General features: G+C 36.7%; 2 protein-coding genes across 3 annotated transcripts in view; both read right to left on the minus strand.

The window, feature by feature from the left end:
* LOC109097233 (disks large homolog 5-like) overlaps positions 1–1,214 on the minus strand; it is a 39,254-nt gene extending 38,040 nt beyond the window's left edge. Inside the window, 1 exon segment of the mRNA XM_042734869.1 lies at positions 591–1,214. Coding sequence (XP_042590803.1) covers positions 591–885 — 295 coding nt within the window. The 5' untranslated portion in view covers positions 886–1,214.
* A 2,537-nt stretch (positions 1,215–3,751) lies between these two features.
* LOC109054211 (annexin A4-like) lies at positions 3,752–18,476 on the minus strand. 2 transcript variants are annotated; one of them, XM_042734826.1, is made up of 15 exons: positions 18,252–18,476; positions 15,572–15,974; positions 14,459–14,490; positions 14,170–14,322; positions 11,412–11,499; positions 11,213–11,307; positions 11,003–11,116; positions 9,348–9,438; positions 9,170–9,249; positions 8,758–8,814; positions 8,552–8,645; positions 6,955–7,050; positions 5,595–5,653; positions 5,253–5,375; positions 3,752–4,909 (listed from the first exon to the last, which is right to left on the minus strand). In XM_042734826.1, exons 2-15 carry the CDS (start codon positions 15,963–15,965, stop codon positions 4,850–4,852), a joined length of 1,536 nt encoding a protein of 511 aa, XP_042590760.1. In that variant the 5' UTR covers positions 15,966–15,974; positions 18,252–18,476; the 3' UTR covers positions 3,752–4,849. The 2 variants fall into 2 exon arrangements, with proteins under 2 accessions (XP_042590760.1, XP_042590759.1); XM_042734825.1 differs by having other exon boundaries at positions 14,459–14,493; positions 18,252–18,475.
* Between the last annotated feature and the right edge of the window lie 825 nt (positions 18,477–19,301).

Raw genomic sequence — 19,301 nt, forward strand, 5'->3', positions numbered from 1 at the left:
ATGGATGGATGGATGGGGATGGATAGATATGGATAGATTGATAGATAGATAGATGGATGGATTGATAGATAGATGACAGATGGATGGATAGATAGATGACAGATGGATGGATAGATGGATGGATGGATGGATGGATGGATGATAGATGGATAGATGGATGGATGATAGATGATAGATGGATAGATAGATAGATGGACAGATGGATAGATGGATGGATAGATGGATAGATGATAGATGGATAGATGGATGATAGATAGATAGATAGATAGATAGATAGATAGATATTCGGTATTCAGATAGACAGACAGAAAAGTTATTAACTATTCAAAATACATGTGTGGCATATATTATTTTATGCATATATGCGTTAATATCCCTTATACTGCTTCTACATACAGTATGTTGAAAATAGCTCGTATGAATATTATTGATTAATTTAGCCTATTGTTTAGTGTATAGTTGTTCCTGTCAGATACATCACACTTCTCTCTACTGCTGGACCGACACACAACTAAACTAACGAGTAAACTTTACTAAAGCGTTCTGAAGGTTCTCCCTCACGACCAGCCGAGGCTCGGTGCAGGTTTTACCCGTGTTGTGGTGGTTCTCCACCGGCAGCAGAGCGCCGAGCAGCACCGGCTGGGTCTTCTCCAGAGCCCAGCAGAACTCCTGGAAGTGGTCCCGGTCCTTCTTCTCCAGCAGAGTCCGGAGGAGCAGACGGAGCTTCTCTGCGCTGCCGGAGCAGGTCGCGTCCAGCTCCGCTCTCTCAGCCGGGCTCAGGCTGCCTGACTGGGCCAGCAGCTCCAGCACCCGGTCCACATCTGTCACGGACTCCGACAACTTTTGCTGGCACTGCTCTAACAACTCTTTGTGCTTGGGATCCATCACAGAGCGACACAAAGCGCTGAAAACAACGAAGCTCCGGTTAAAGAGTTTTCTGCGTGAAATTGAAAGAAACGAGAAGCCATGTTTGCGACTTTGGGAGACTCCAACGGTTTTTTTCTTCTTCTTCTTCGGCTCCGGAGAGTCTCACATCTTTGCCAGCTCTCGGTTTCAGATCGTTTGACGCTGGTCCGTCGCCGCTCGCAACTTTAACTCGCTTTCGGTCATTTTAGATTTGTTATAAAGTTTGACAGTTTATCACAAATGATCTCCGTAACTCCAGCGAGCAGAGGCGCGGCGGAGCTCCGCCATGACTTCACAACTCCGCAGCTGCTATCATCTGCCAATCAAAGCCTAGCGGCGGGAGGGGAACTGGGGACGGGGCGGGGCTTCCGCCTGCCAATCAAACAGGTTCAACGAGAGTGGAACGAAATGGGGCGGGGTTCCTACGTGCCACTCAAACCAGATAAATGGGAGGGGAACCCGAGAGGGGCGGGGCTTCCGATCAAACACACCTAGGCGTTCACTGGCGAGAGATTATCGATTTACAGACGAGTACAAAGTCGCAAAACTGTTACATTTTTTTTCTGTTTTGTTTATATTGTGTTCCTGTAATTGTATAGTTTTGGCTGAAGATGTCACATCAATAATAAAAAATTACTTCAAAAAATGTGATGCTGTCCGAATGTGTTATCAATTAATATTTAATTATGAATTAATTAAAAAAAAGAAAGAAAGACAATACAATGGAAATTGTTTCAGATTTCTAATATGAAAAAAAAATACATGCACACTAAACATATAAATCTAATTAATCTAAAACTATTTTAAATAACCTTTTTATGTTTGTACTTTTAAAAAATTAATTGTATGATCACTGATGTAACTAATGAAGGCAAAAAAAATAATAATTAATGGAGAAAAAACGTATAAGGTGTATATGCAAATTGAACCTATAAGTTTAAAATGAGAAAATAAAGCCATCGCTGCTCATTTTTAATGCTCAAGAACAGATTTAGTTTGCTGTTGCTCAGGTTATTTGGAATTTGATTTGGCTGTGGTTTAAACAGTGGAGTCCATAAAGCACAGAATATGTAACTTCTGACTTTGATAATGTTTGATTTTGTGTAATGTGTAACATGAAGGCCTCCTGTATCCTCATCACAAACACAGACAATAAAACACTCGTATTCAACAGTGCTGCTGTTAAAACACGAGGAAGTATTTGAACTTAGCAGAAATACACTCACCTCACATAACTTTAATTAACAGGATGTAAATAATGAGGTAAAGTTGAGGGATGGATACGAATGTCAGTTCATTTTTATATTTTTAACTTTTTACATTAAAGCATGTGTGTGTGTGTGTGTGTGTGTGTAAAATAATGTATTTTTTATTTTTATTTATTAAAATAATATATTTGGTATTTTTCTATCACTAATTTATGTAATTTGATCAAACAGGGAGAGACACAATCCTCACAGGATCTATCAAATCCTCTCTGCTGATTTCCCTCCAAAATGATGTCACTTCCTATAGGGTGACATCATCCAGGAACTGTAAAAGGATTTTACAGATGAAAAGACAAACAGGAAGTAAAGTGCTGTTGGGGAAACAGGAAACTGATCAGCAAATAAAAAAAAAAACATTTCCAAAAATATGTTATTTTAGACATTGGGAAGCTGCTATAAATACAAATATACTAAATTATATCAAAACTCATACCTAGATTTCTAAAAGTAGTATAGCCTATTTATATATGCTTTTTAAACAGCAAAACAATTGTAAAACAGCACAAAATATTGCACAAGAACATATCCTGATACATAATGAGATATTTAAGTATAATTGAGAGATTATATTTTTTTTATAAATATTTTAAATTAGCTTTTAGTTTTAGATTTTGTTTTAATTTTATCTAAACTTCTAGTAGGCTAATTTTGTAATTTTTATTAAAGTTTTTCCTGTCTATATTAAAAAAAATATATATATATATATTTTAGTTTTAGTATAAAAACTAGCTGAAATAGAATCCAAGTATTTATTTATCTATTTTTCAATTAACATTTATTTTCTTTGTAGTAGATGTTTTTTTTAGTTTTAGTTAACTATAAAAACCCTCATGCACACTTCCAAACTGTTTTGGCCAAAGGAAAATGTATTTAATCAACTGACCAACATTTAAAAGACATGACAACTTGCCCCAAAAGTACATTATGAGAAGTACTCCCGTTCTGAGAGCTCAGTCAACTTTTCTTTCCATTTTTAAAACTGTATTTTGGTGCTGTATTGTCTTTGCTTTTGTGTCGCTCACCGTGAATTTATTTAAATCGCTGTAAATGGAGGCAGAATCTGCAGCGTTAAGACTGATTTGAGAGGATTTGTTGACGAATGTTCATGTGTTATTCTTGTATATGCTAAAGCTGCATGTGCTTTGAATGTTTGAATGATCAGATTACAGATTCACATAATCTCCACCAGACAAACTCACTTCACAGATAGCATTTGGAGTTGTGTAGATAAACGGATTCACATTATTATAGAAAAAAAAACACACAAAGATGAAGTGAACGGAAACTGATGGAGCGGCACACAGCACAGCAGACCTGAGGTCATTAACATAACATAAAACATATAATAACAACATAACAGTTTGTCATTAATACAACTATATTCCTGCAAGAAACAAGAAAAAAAAATAGAATAAGTAAATTAACTAAATATAAACTGCAAAAATAAAAACAACATTTTCTAAAAGGTTTTCAAAATTACTCTTTGGTTTAAAAAAAAAAAAAAAAAAAAAAAAAATTATAAAACTAAATTTGGCCTCACTTAATTAAAAATAGAATAGAGCTGGAGTTCACTGAGAATCATTCATGAAGTGTTTTTATTAACCAGACACAAATGTCATTACACAACAGTACAGATTAGTTTGAGTGAACATACTAAAAACACAGGCTAGTAATCCCTGAAAAGAGTAGTCTTCATGTTAATAAACAGGTCAGAATCTCATGATTATCAGGATTAAAGATTGCTGACTTAACTGCGCTGTACTGCTGCAGCGATTCACATTCATGCTAGTCATGGACCACGATGACATCAAACAGGGCCAATCTCACAAAACTGATCAGATTTCATCCCAAACTCAAATAAAACAAACATCAGTTTTAGAGCTACAGATATGCATTACCATGATGGAAAAATGTAAATAAAAAAAAAGTTAAGCAATGTTAGTATTTGTTGTACAAAATATGATTAAATTAGTTTTTACTATAAAACAGCATTAATGAAGAATCACCGTTATACAATAACATGTGAAGAGAAACACCTATTGTGCATAACAGGACATTTAGCAGAAAAATGTGCCTAATTGTCATGAAAAAGTGAGGTAATGCAAACAGCTCCGTGTTCCTAAAACAGGCTTGATTTTCTTTAAGCAAAGATCATTTCTAATTTTATATTTTGATTTTGGTGTGAAATATGACATTTTCATGAGACTGACCCATCAAGACCTTCATGATTATTGACATAATCCTATATTCTTCTTGCATATAGATCATAAAGCTCACTATATAAAAACTATGGCATATATTTCAGTACTTCAAGAGACTCAGTCGTACAAGGCATTTCAGATTTCAGTGATAAAAGAACAGATTGTATTTTTGGTTGCGAGTGACAGCATAGATTTGGCATCAGGTACTGAAGACACTGTACAAAATATAGCTTCTCTACATATCATGCATAGTTTGAATAGATATAGCAAAATAAAACTAATAATGAACTTTTTATAGTAATTTTTCTAAGGCACCAATTAAATCCTATTTTTGGCTGTGAACTTACAAGCTGTAAAGAAAGATTACAGTATTAGTTAACATGAGACTAGTGATATTTGACATTGATACAAGCGATTAATATGATGACGTCACATATCCAGTCGTCATGGTAACGCAGCTGACCTCCTGGTTCTTCAGTCACTTCCTCCGCACAGCTTCAGGAGCAGTTTCTTGTAATCACCAGAGGTGTCACCCTGAAGATTTGAGAAAAATAATAAAAAATTAAGCTTATACACACACAAAATAAGTTCGAAAATTAGAAGGTGAAAAATAAGAAAAAAAAAATAGAAACTGTTAAAAAAATCTATTTTTCTAAAATTATAGTTGCATATGCATGTTATGGTTTTCTTTTTAAAGGAGAAGAACCTCACATGTGTAATTTAGCGGCAGCACTCATGCATACACAAAAATCTGTGGTCCGCAGCTGAATCAGTGGGCGACAAATTTCCCACAGCTACATATTGTGTGTGTTGTACAAATGTGAATAAAGCATAAGAATTGTGCAGTGTATTGTACATGTGTGTGTGTGGGACGTACAGAGATGGCAGTGTAGAGAGACTTTCCGTACAGCCGCAGATACTCCTGCCTGATATCCAGCATGTCCACCTCAGAGCGGGACACCATGATGCGGATCAGAGTCCTGTCTTTGGTTCCTGCACCCTAAATAAAGATAAACATCAACAGCTCATGCATGCATATTGACCCAGAGTGGTATACATACATACATAACATAGAAAACAAGCCTCATGCAGCTCAGTGCTGGATTTACTGGGACAGAAAAAACACAGTGTGCGTAAACATAACCCACTTCTAACCATTAGAACTGCTTCTGAATGACAAAATCATAGCAAAACAACCACATAACCACACATTCTCTACCTGCATGGATTTGTGGAGACGTTCAGCAAAGTAGGCAGGAGTGTTTTTAATGCACTTCACTGAAAAAAAAAAAATACACAGATGGAACTCGATTAGAAACTATACACATTACAGAAAGAAGAATACCACATTTAATCAGTTGCAGAATACAATTTTGTATCATAAACATGTTAATAAGCCTTTAATTTTACAGCGTTTAAAGAGGAAACATTATAAAGTTTGGCTATAAAACATTCACAGATCAGAAACACTGTAGAAGTGCAACAAAAGTGTACTAAGAATATGCATTTAATACCGTTGTTTTGTGTTACAAGTTTTCTAAAAGGTTATGTTCAAATATGCAAATGATCCATTATCTTATTAAATAAATCTGAACATTAGATAAAGCCAGGTTCAAAATGTGTGTTCTATTTTGAGGACTTTGGATTTCTCTTTTTATAACTCCACAAATCAGAAAATACTGTTAAAAGCCAAGAAAAATACACTTTCAACATGCTTTCAGGAGTAAAATGCTATATAAACCAGATCAAATGATATATGAACAAACCCCACAGTAAAAACCTTTAGAATATAAACAGGAATAAAACTGCTAAGTTTGGTGCATGTAAGTGCTGCTGAAGTGGAGAAAAAAACTTTTAAAGATATGGTTTGTAATTGAAATCTACAGATGCAAATAAATAAAGTACTAATTATAATCCAGCCAATCATACATATGAACAAATCCTTCAGTAAAAACCTTCATAACATAGAGAGGACAAAATCTGTAAGTTTTGGTGTATGCAAGAGCTGCTGAAGTGGAGGAAAAACTCTTTTTGAGAAAACCTCCTTTAAAAGAACTGTATTGTAAATCAAATCTAAAGCCAAAAACAGATAAAATCCAATAAATAATCAGGCCAATGATATATGAACAAACCCCTCAGTAAAAACCTTCAGAATATAGACAGGATTAAAACAGCTAAGTTTGGTGTTTGTTAGTGCTGCTGAAGTGGAGGAAAAACTTTTAGAGATGTGTATTATGATAGAAATCTACAGATGCAACTAGTTAAAAGTGCAATGAAACAAACACACAAATGTGCGTTTTGGATGTTTTCCTTTCACTAAAACCCTCAAAACAGCCCAAAATCTTAGAATTAAGACCAGTGCATGAAAAAAAAAAAAAACAATGTTTTTGCCTATTGTGTCATGTTTGCATATGCAAAACATTTAGGCATTTTACTCATCATAACCTCCAATCTGCATCTTATTCCAAACTGATTCTATTCCAGTGCAGTAATTGGCTGTTTCTCATCACTGCCTGCTTCATCTAGATCAGCTGTTGGCTGACGGTTCTGCTTGGGACCAATCAGAGCTCAGTACCCACCCACTGCCACCATCCCAGACTCCACGTTTCCAGACATCTCGCCGCAGATGCTCTTCTCAATGTCTTTGCCGCACATCTGCTGGTACTCGTGAAACACTGCGAAAGACATCATGCACAAACCTTACTGACAATCTGTACAAATCTGGTGCAATGCTTCATTAAATCTGCATTATCAGTGAATAGGGTTGCAAAAAGGTGGAAACTTCCCAGGATTTTTTGGAATATTCCAGGGATGTTCCACACTTTGCAACCCTATCAGTGAATAATGACTTTATATTCAGTCTGTTCCTTACACAAAACTGCTGTATCATATGACTTCTAATATAGTGCATAAATCAAATGGACGACTCTTATGATATTTAAGCATTGTTTTATGCTTTTTAGAACTTGACAGCTGCATTTACCATGAAATGTTTAGTGTTAGAAATAACAGGTTTGGAATTTCATTTTTGGAATTATGGTCTCAGAAAGAGCAAATGAAGCAGAGGAAATAATCGAAAACAGCAACAGCAGTTGAGGATCTGATTTAGGGAATAAATCTCTTTCTAGTTGACTGCTTTTGAACAGATTGTCCTAGTTAGGGAAATAACAGCAGTTCCTGTGCATTTCTTTGGCCGTTTAAAGGGGTCATGAGATGCGATTTCAAGTTTTCCTTTCTCGTTAGAGTGTTACAAGCTCTTGGTGCATAAAGAAGATCTGTAAAGTTGCAAAGACTAAAGTCTCAAACCCAAAGAGATATTCTTTATAAAAAGATGAGACTCATCCACGCCCCCCTGAAACGGCTCGTTCTAACAACTCTACGTCACTATGTGGGAAGATTTGCATAACACTGCCCAAATGTTGCCGCCGGCGCCATGTTGTGGAGACGCTGTGTGTTTCGTTGTGAAAGTGAAACTACTTTGCTTGGGCTTACAAAAAAGAAGACACGACTAGAAATAAAGTTGTATTTATAACACTGTTCCAGAACAGTTCAACCCTAATATTCAGATGTGCAACACATTTTATGGAGGACGGTTTCCTGATCTGACTCTCAGCCTGTAAGTACGTTTTTGATATTTAAAGAATTCGCCACTGATGATTCAAACACGAGTTTTGAGCTGTGTAGAGAAGCACTTGTTTGTCATTTCTCCGATCACAAATGCAGACATTGTTTTATGTTTACGTGGCGCGATGCAACGCAATGCACAAAAAGATAGTACAAGTCATTATAACAGTAATTATGTCCCCACTGTATGCAACAAATGCTTCGTTTGTAATGGGTTTTATTGGTTTTGTCTGGTCCTGCTGGGAGACCACCACAGTATGTTAAGAGGTGTAACATTTCCGTCACACGCTTGAGGCATTCAGCCAATCACAACGCACTGGATAGCTGGCCAATCAGAGCACACCTCGCTTTTCAGAACGATGAGTTTTGTAAAAAAAAAAAAAAAAAAAAAAAAACACGACGCGTTTAAGAAGGCGGGGCATAAAAGAGAAACAATAATGCACAGTATGTGGAAAATGATTTTTGAACCTTAAACCGCATAAACATTTCATTACACCAAATAAACAATGTACTTTTTAGCAACATCATATGACCCCTTTAACCACGGTTTACCTTGTCTCAGATGAGGTTTACTGCGAGCGCACAGAATCGCATTAAACTGAGACTCGTCCGTGCCGACTTTTTTCTCTCCGGCAGCGTAGAGTTTCTGCAACACAGAAAACATCACACAAATGCATGCAGCTGGACGACAGCAGCCTAAAATGCACATTTACATCAAAATGTGAATTTGTATAAGCAAATCAAGTCTTTTCTCCAACCTGAGCATCCTGTTTGGCCATCGAAATGTCCACAGTCGCCCTCTCATCTCGATTACCCTGAAAACAAACAATGGAAAATTGTTTTCATTTCCAGTTTAACAGAAAATTGTTATTTTGTGTTCAATTGCAGCATTGATTCATGCATTCATTCTTTGTCCCTTTTATTAAAAAAAAAAGAAATTATATATTTATAGGTTTTGGCTATCTGAAAAAATGGATGCAAGTTTAATTTACAATAGATTGTAATCAAGAAACTATTTGTTTTGTAACTTAACTTTCATTGTTATTGTTCATATTTTTAAAAATATTACTTAAAAGTCCTGTGATTAATGATCCTCAATACATCAAATGCCCAACAAGAGTAATTATGATAGATAGACAGACAGACAGAGAGACAGCTGAGTGTCTGTACCTGAGACAGAGAGACGAGCAGACGGCGGAAGTGTCCAGACGTGTCTCCGCTGATGGCGTCCTCCAGAGATTTACCATACTCTGAATAACAAACATTCATCTGAAGTGGTTTCTCAGAAAGCTCTACTAACTACACACGTGATCTGAGATCTTCAGTAGGTTTGTGAACACAGACTCACCTGCTTTATAGATCTTGGTAATCTCCTGAATCTCAGCATTGCTGCGAGAGGACAGAATCTCTATGAGACAGGCCTCATCGGTTCCTGCTCCCTGAAAATGTCAGCAAAGCACTACTTACAAATACAAATCTCAGTTTTTAATAATCTGAAAAATCAACTTGCAAAAAACGTCAAGCGCATAAAACATTTGGATTGGTGTCCGGAATGGGAGAAGTACGTGAGACACATTTCACACACTCTCATACTTTCAGTTTTGCTTTAAGTACATTGCTATTTAAAATAAATGTTACTTTCAAAATTAACAAATGTTACTTTCATTCGTCTTGTCATCTGAAAACTGTTAAACTTAAATGTTTTTTGTGGAGTAAGAGGAACTGAAGTATTGTACATTTATGTTTGGTTTTAAAAACATTTGTTTGGAAACTAAAATGTGATTTTTAGCCTACACTGATATGACTTAATACATGTTTTTGCTCTCAACAATACAATTTTAAACAGCTGTGGCTTACAGACATGTTTTTAACAGAATGTATTTTATGCATTTTCTGATAACCAAGGTTTTTATGCAGATTCAAGATACATGATTTAAAAGTTATAATAATTGTTTATTCACTAAAAACTTTATACTATTAAGCATACTCATAGTCACAGCCTGATATTTAGGAAAGCCGTTTCTGCCACAAACTAATCAAACTGAAAAGGTAATTGTGACCTTTTCTCACAATTAAATTTTTTCATTATCCTCAGAAAAAAAAAAGAAGTCAGAATTGCGAAATATAAATTTAGAATTGCAAGATATAATCTCAAAATGTGACTTTTTAAAATTAGAATTCTGAGTTTGTCTCACTTTTTTTTTTTGCCATGGAATAAAAAACAAAAGATAATCGCGGATTTTAATCTCACAATTCTGTCTTTTTCCTCACAGTTTAGAGTTTCTCTCACAATTCTCTTTAATTATCAGAAATGCAAGTTTGACAATTCTGAGGGGAAAAAGTCTGAATTGTGAGATAAAATTTTGCAATTAGCTTTTTTATTCTGTAGCAAAAAAAAAATAAATAAATAAGTAAATAAAATTAGAGAGATGCACACTCGTAATTCAGAAACACAGTGTGAGTCTTGTTAAGAAACTGAGAATTCTCCAGGACAAAAAATAAATAAATAAAAATTCTCGGATTTGAGAGAAAGTCACATTTACCTTTATTATCTTTTTATCCCGTGGCAGAAACAAGCTTCCAAATACACTGAGTTTTCAGTCGCTCAATCATCAGGATTATTAGTGCGGGATGATAATCACAGACTCGCGTCATTCATTCCAGTCTGGCAGTATTTCTGCTCTCGACTCTGTAATAATGTATCTGTGTTTCCTTAATGAGCGCAGCAGCATATGAGATTAAGCCAAGCACGCTTGGCTTGTTTCCCTGCATACTACACTGGGATGAAGCGCTCAGCTTTTATCAGCATTGCATGTACGATTGTCCAAATCAATCACTTATGAGGTTGTATTTCAGTTAGGATACTGCCTATGTAGACAGCAAGGCAGCTTGCTAGGATTTGGAAAAGAGATTTTTAAACAACTGACCGACAAATCTAGTATCTGAGTGCATTTGCACATATTTTCCTGAAAAATGAAGGGAAAGAAAGAAAGTAAATCTCACCGATATGGCCTCCCTGAGTTCAGAGGCATCGAAGTGCGTAGGAGTCTTCAGCATGGCCAGCACCAGATCTTCAAAGTTTCCTCTCAGCTCCGACTTCAGGTCGCTAACCAGATCCTGCAAAGCGTTTTAACAGCAAAGTTATCCGTCAGAAACCACAACACAGTCTTTCACATTATTAGGTTTGTGATGCTTCGTTCCTCATCTGTTCACCTTGCCGTAAGTGGTTTTATACGCCGCCTTCAACGGCACACGCTGCTTGTTGGATCGACTGCCGAGAAGCTCAATAATGGCGTTTTCATCGGTTCCTGCGAGCAAAACACACTCAGCTCTCTGTATTTTAAGACATGTGAATATACAGTATACAAAACACTTTTTGCAGTTCAAATAAACAGAAATTATTTCTTCTCACCGAAGCCCTTCATGGCTTTCCGCAACACCTCAACGTCTCGGAGCGGATCGGCGCCGGGAAAGTCCTTGATGGTACCACGGTAACCCTTCTAAACACAAACATCAGGAAACACTTCCAATCAGTCACACATTACAATTAGATTTTTCTATTTTTATTACATATTTTATCAATGTTTTTTTGTTTTTTATTGATCAATTTCTGGGGATAAAATGAGCAATTTTAACATTACAGTAAAGTTGTGGCATCATTTTAAACAGGCCTGACCTGCTACAGAACTTTAAACTTTTAATTTAAATGCACTTAAAACAATCATCACATAAGCCCATTATAATAAATGTTACATTTAGCTGTGTTAATTGCATCCAAAATAAGTTTTTTTTTACAGAATGTGTGTACCGTGTATATTTATTATGTACTGTATTTATAAAGACACATACATACAGTATATATTTCGAAAATATTTCATGTATATTTATATAATTTATATTATACATAATTGTATTTAATATATAAACCTAACATTTTTCTTAAATATATGCATGCATGCGTGTATTTACACACCCATACATATGCATTATTTTGGATGCGATTAATCGCTTGACATTAATCAGAAAGTAATTGCATTAAAAAAAAAATTATATATATATATATATATATATATATATATATATATAATAATTAGTAAAATATATCCAATATATCATGTGTGTGATGTATATATGCAAAGGAAATGGATTGTGAAAGCTGTTTCACATTCACTTCAAACCACAGAAAACGGTTGTACTGTTACAAGACATTCAGCATGTCCAGTTTCCTGTTTCTATAGGAAGTTATCAAACCACTGAGGTCAAGTGTTGTTCCCATTTTCTTTTATGTCTCTCTTGTTCTACCTGTCCAGGACTACACCTGAAATATGGTGTTCAGCTGGACAGATTAATTTATTAAAGTCAATGTTTCCACACTGTCTGACCGATTTCCCACTTTTGACCAAAATCACACTGTCTGCATTTCCTTGACAGTTTGTTCTTGGATTGCTGGATGAGGTTTCATTTTGACTATACATTTACATTTATGCATTTAGCTGACGCTTTTATCCAAAGCGACTTACAGTGCATTCAGGCTAACATTTTTTACCTAACATGTGTTCCCTGGGAACTATGGCAGGGCTCCAAACAAAAAAATTGAGTAAGGAGCCATTGGCTCCTATAAGAAAAAAACTTAGAAGCCAAATAATTTTTTTAGGTGCCACAGAATAAACGTGTTTTATTTATTTATATACTTATATATTTATATAATATATACTATTATTATTTATTTACATTTTATGTCTCATCTTTTCTTGACTTTATCAGCATTTTAATCCATCTTGTAGATGACCTGGGAACTAAGGTTCACTTAAAGTGGGAACTAAATGTCTTTTCCAGCTTGAGATCTACAGTCACAAAGAATTGTTCATTACACAGAATCTGTACCAGTATCATGGAGCATAAAGCATCACTTGGGCTCCTCCTACATGAGACATTTCAGTAAGTTGTACTGTAGGATCTCTTATAAAATAGCCTACCTTCTGATGTTAATTCATGATCATTATGTACTATATTAGTAAAGAGAAAGATTAAATGGGTTCACTTGCCCTTGAACTGAGGCGCTAAAGCGACCGCGCCTGCCGCATTAAGGAGCGCCGAAACTGTATTGTTTGAATTTCGTTATGAATTCGGAATAATTTTAAAGCTGGTACTTTTTATTAAGAAGTTACAAAGCACAGAGCTTTTTGCGATTACTGGACGGCAGTTGCACTTCAAATAATGAAGTTCACGCATTAAAAGAACACAGACCAAGATCTTGTTTAGAAGAAGCCATATTAGATTATAAACGAGAATTGTTAACGATATTGCTAATATCCACACAGCTGACAGCTTTACCTGTTCTAGTTTGTTCAAGTTGAGCACGAAATAGACGCTGTATTTTCTGCACTTTCCCTTCTTCCGTCTCCGTCATTTCTCTCTCGCTGCACAGCGGAGCTGCGTTTATCAGACTGTGTGCGGCAGCACTGATGTGCGGCAGAGATGAGGACTGTCTGAAACTCTCTTTTTCCACTAAAACTTTGATGCGCATCGTCTCAGTTTAATACGTGAACATAACAAAAGATTTGATCGCAAAACAATTAGGAAAAAAAGGCATTACATTCAAAATTTTTAAGTTATAACATGTAAATATATATACCCAGATAGCAATAACACTCGGGCTGATTCTGGCTGAAATGCGTCTCTGTCGGGTTCAGTCTCGGCATCGGTGAGAAGATAATGGGCCAGAGCCGCGCCGACTCTACAAAACACTTCTGGCTGACAGACGGCTTTTTCTCTATGGGCCGATCTCGGCTGAAAGCTGTTGTACACGCGGCAGGTCCACACTCGGTGTAGTTGTGTGTATTAACCTTCGGCCCGAGTTCGTTTTATCACAGACGGACGCTGAATGAAGCAAATCATCCGCCTGAGAAAACTTTTTTAGCGGTTAGCGGTTAAATCCTGAGGAGCTTTCGGCGGGTAGTCGCCAGTGGCGACCTCAGCAAAAACGTCACTCGCAAATTAATATTTATGGTCGCAAATGCGACTGTTTTAGTCGCAGTTTGGAGCCCTGTATGGGAACTATACACATAAGAGCAATTCTGGATGAAATATTGTAATTTAATTTCAGTGACCATGATAATCTAAAACCAAACAAGAGCTCCTAGTGGCTGATGAAGCTGACAGTGTCTCACATTGACAGCAGGAGCGGCTGGTGGTGTCGGTCCGGTCGGGACGCCCCCTCCGTACCCGGGCATTGACGGGTTCGGAGCACCTGGGAACGCTGGCATGGGCTGCTGTCCCGGCGCGGGGGCCCCGGGGTAACCCTGAGGCATTCCTCCACCCGGCTGCACAGAGCACAGGACATTTATAAGAGGAGTCACATGATGCAGACTTCAGCAGTAGAGCCTAATCAATCGAAGTCTGTACTGCATTTAAAAATCCATCACACAGCTGATTATGCACAATAAAAGAGATGCTTACAGCTCCAAAGCCAGGTTGGCCGCCCCATCCACCTGCTAACAACAAATAACGTGTATAACAATACAGAAACTCAGAAAATCAAAGCACAACAAAGAATTATGCAACTATATCATTTTTTTTAATTACACTTGATGCATTAAAAACAGAAACCGATGCATTTGAAAATAAACACTTTCAGGGCTGTATTAAATCAGTTTGATTTTTTCTGTTGGATTTTTCCTGAAAAAAAAAAAAATTAATAAATCATAGCTTTCTGTTTTAGTTTTTCTGTATTCTGTTTTCAAGTTGATTAAATTTTAAAGATCAAAAAGGATGTCCAAGTAAACAAATTAAAACTGTAAACAACTTTAACATTAACATTACGAAATGTGGTTTATAAGAAATTCTGTGTGGTCTTTTAATTTTTACGGATTCTGTGTATTATGATTTAATACAAATATTATCATCAAAATGGGCAGAAATCAAATAAATGAATACAATCTTAAACTTTTTTATTTTTTGAATGAATAAAACTTAATTTTTTTTATTAAGAATAAAAAATTAAATAAAACAATGTAATCAACTGAAATTTGAATAATTCATTTTTAGAAAAAGTGATCCACAAATGTTTAACACATGTAAGAAATGTTTGAAAATGTAAAATAAACTGTATTATTGTTGTTATTACTTTGAAAAGTATATTCTACAGTAAATTTCATTTTAATGACAGGGTGCTGATGTTTTCTGCATCACAGAAATAACTATTTTTGTCAGCACGCAAACAGATTCACTGTCAAATTAGTGAGAAGAAATGTGCTCTTATTAATATCTTAAAATGTATACACACACACACACGTACATACACAAATCAAAAATACAATTAATTTTTAAAAAAATGATGCATCATAAATGGGAACTGAAGCATTTCAAATTCAATGCATAGATTTTCCCCTCCAGTCTTATTCTTTGCAAGCATGCAAACTGACATTAGAACTCATTAGAACACATTATGACTCATTTTTAATTGCCGAATACATCCTATTAGTGCTCAGTTTTTCAGAAGCTGTGGTCAGTTACAACCAACAACAATCCCATGATGCTCCTGCGTGCAGAGCTCAGACTAACCGCACTGACCTGCAGGGGGCATGTTGGGGTAGGTCCCGGGCTGAGCGGCGGGGTAACCTCCTGCCTGGGGCGGGAAGCCTCCTCCCGGGGCAGCTGGGTAACCACCGGCCTGAGCAGGGTATCCGCCGGCCTGAGCAGGGTATCCACCCGCCTGGGATGGGTAACCGCCGGCCTGGGGAGGGTAACCGCCCGCCTGAGCAGGGTAACCGCCGGCCTGGGATGGGTAACCGCCGGCCTGGGGAGGGTATCCTGCTCCGGGGGGAAACGCTCCGGGCTGAGGGGGGAAGTATCCACCCTGAGGAGGGTAGGCTCCCGGTTGGGGTGGATATCCGCCCGGGGCCTGCTGATACTGGCCGGCAGGCGGGTAACTTCCACCTGCAGGAGGGTATCCAGGGTAACTCATCTTTGACACCTGCACACATCAGGGCAATTACATGCTTAGTTATCTGTGTCCCTGCAGCACAAAAGCAGTCTCAAGTCGCTGGGGTATATTTGTAGCAATAGCCAGCAATACATTGTATGGGTCAAAATTATAGATTTTTATTTTATGCCAAAAATCATTAGGATATTAAGTAAAGATCATGTTCCATGAAGATATTTTGTAAATTTCCTACTGTAAATATATCAAAACTTAATTGTTGATTAGTAATATGCATTGCTAAGAACTTCATTTGAACAACTTTAAAGATGATTTTCTCAATATTTAGATTTTTTTTGCACCCTCAGATTCCAGATTTTCAAATAGTTGTATCTCAGACAAATATTGTCCTCCTAACAAACCAGACATCAATGGAGAGATTATTTATTCAGACAAAAAAAAAAAAGACCCTTATGTCATTAGAATTAACAAATCAATCATCAGCAACTCAAATGTGATAATGTTTGAACATAAACATTGTATGGTTATTTTTAGTCATCTTTTCCTTGCAAAGGTCTTAATATCTTTTTTTAAAAGAGTTTTTATAGTGCCGAGTCCTTTTTTATAATCTTGCTTAGGGCCCCACAAACGCTGGGACCGGCCCCGTCTCTACACACGTCTTAACCCAGAAGACATTAGCATGATAAGGAATCTTTAAAGCCTTTGCGGAGTGAATATTTCATCATTGCAACCCCACACCCAATGCGTATATACCACTAACCAAACAATACAAGTGTGTGTGTGTGTGTGTGTGTGTGTGTGTGTGTGTGTTTGTTTTTTCTTCAGTGCCTTTTTTTTGTTTGTGTGTTTATCAAGTGTGTTCTGCTTAAATAGGCCAAAGGTTAACCAACGACTAATATAAGTTTGAACTTTAAGATCTGATTTTCATTTACAGTAGCATATAAATGCTCACTGGTTTAAAGCTGCTTAGCTTTACTTGATTACCCACATCTCTAAACTTATAAATTAGACATCCCGCTTTATAAAATCAGTGAGAATCACACGATCATCAGGCACTCTTCATCTCTCAAACATCACTGTATTGCATTGCATTATATGTTATGATCATTCAAATCTCACCATATAATTGCAGATACAGAGTGACAACTGATATTTACATAATTTTATGTAAGTATCTGCTACACTGGTAAAAAGATGATCTCATTGTTTTAAATTACAAGCATCATAATTTTGGTCATAAATATCAGCATCTGCACAGTCTGATGTTTTTCCTCCATATTCTCACTATATCAGACTATGAGCAATAAAAACCTGATGGATCAAATTTGATCCAGAATAATGAATTTGAACATGGTTCTTTTAATCTAGTTACAGAATGAATCTGTATATTTAGTTTAACTCGGCGTTAACCGAGTCTGACTGATAAATACTAGTCAGTGGGGAAGTCAACAGTTTGTTTACCAATTCATGCAGGTTTGGGTCAACAGTTTGTTTACCAATTCATGCAGGTTTGGATTAACTTGAGGGTTAGTAAATGATAACAGAAGTCTTGTTTTTGGGGTAACTATCCCTTTAAAGGTTAATTTTTTTTAGTATTGCATTACAATATTGTGTTACTCCCTAAAAAGTAACGGATTACTTTTAAAATGGGAAAACAAAGTAACTGGCGTTACTTATTTGAAAATGTAACTCGGATATATAAATGAAAGAAAAATCAATGCGTTACTTTACTAGTTACTTGAAAAAAGTAACTTGATTGCGTTACTCGCGTTACTTGTAGAGCGTTACCCCCAACACACTGGCTGCGGTTGGGTTTAATAGTTAAACCGCGGTGAAGCTCAGACCTGCAGTCACGCACATGCCTGACGTCCTGCTTTACATGACCACAAATCATCATCATCATCTCACTGCTTTATGAGAGAAATGCAGCCCATCTCGTGTCTAAACCTACTGAAACACTCACAGTCTGACAGTCGCATACTACACACTGCAGTACACTGTTCGACTCTTCGACAAATCCGCATCGCTCTCAGCCTACAGACAGAAAAATGGCAGCCGAATATTTCGGATTACACAACACACACCCAAACCATCTGAAAACACACCTATTAATCCGCAAACATAAATAACATTCGACATTGTTTTGCTGACAAACATCTAAAGAACGCGCTCAACACGGAATCGTGCTCAAAAAGTTACATTGTGTTACATTGTATCGAGCGCGTCACGCTGAAAACACCACAAACGCGCGAAACGCTCGACGTAGTGTCGTTTTAACGCAGTAAGAAAGATTATAAATGAAAAACTTACTGGGATGTGTGTGTGTGGTGATTGGAGGTCGTAAGTATGGACTGAGAATGAGGAAGTGGAGGGCGGCAGTGTGTCACGGTGGGTGTGACCCGATCCTGTCTTCACATCCACATCACAAACACGTCCGGCCCGCCTTTTTAAGAAAAGATTGCCTGAATGATTCTAGACCAGTGTTTCCCAGACCTGTCCTGGAGGACCCCCTGTCCTGCACATTTTGTATGTCTCTCTAATCAGACACATCCAGTTTAGTTGTCGCAGTCTCTCCTAACGAGCTGATGAGTGGAACCAGGTGTGTTAGAGAAGAGAGACAGGGCAGGGGGGCACTGTTCTAGGTTATTGTGGGGGTTTACTAGAGAGTTTTAAACATTGTTCCTGACGTGTAGTTTTATTTCGCTACTTATTTACTAGTATGACTACTTGTATTTAGTTTTATATACTAAAAAGCTGCTACTTTTAGTCTGTAGTCATGCAGTCATATTTCACAGCTAACAAAAATATGTTCGAAGAATGTTTTGCATTAAGTTAAAAAAAGTTTCTTTTTTTTCACTTTGTTATACAGATGATAAGGTAACATTCCATTTGATGTTTTTGCAGACGTTACGGGAATGTTACTTTTGAATGTTACTTTCTCTGAACGTTCTGAAACATGTAACGTTAGACGGACTTCTAATCAAAACGTTTAGGGAAAAAATTCCATGAACGATGTGTTTGTTTCTGTGCTCACTTTTTGAGAACATTGTTACAGCCCAGATATTTTAAACAAATGTTCTATTAACGTTAATGGAAGAATGTTTGTTCATAACTTTGAGAGAACTTTGCTAGAACGTTCCCTGTTGGATGGGTTATGCCCTTGAATCAGCTTTCTAAATAGTGACAACTCTTTCAAAATGAAAAAAAAACAGAAGAAAAAAATTGCTTAAAGCTAGATGGTTACCAGTTTTTGTAAGAATGTCAGACTTTTGAACGTGTTATATAAACTTCATGGAGAACTTTATTACATTTGGTTTTAATGAGTGCAAAAACTGGTATGTGTGGCAGATTTATATCACA

Source organism: Cyprinus carpio, chromosome B12 (assembly GCF_018340385.1).
Source record: "Cyprinus carpio isolate SPL01 chromosome B12, ASM1834038v1, whole genome shotgun sequence".
Taxonomy (NCBI): domain Eukaryota; kingdom Metazoa; phylum Chordata; class Actinopteri; order Cypriniformes; family Cyprinidae; genus Cyprinus; species Cyprinus carpio.

Coding starts and splice junctions, on each gene's coding strand:
- LOC109054211 (XM_042734825.1), bottom strand. CDS start 15,965: ATGAGTTACCCTGGATACCCTCCTGCAGGTGGAAGTTACCCGCCTGCC. Junction 11,500..14,169: donor CAGCCGCTCCTGCTGTCAAT/GTGAGACACTGT, acceptor GTTTGTGTTTAG/AAGGGTTACCGTGGTACCAT. Junction 5,654..6,954: donor GTCTGGGATGGTGGCAGTGG/GTGGGTACTGAG, acceptor TTTTTTTTTCAG/TGAAGTGCATTAAAAACACT.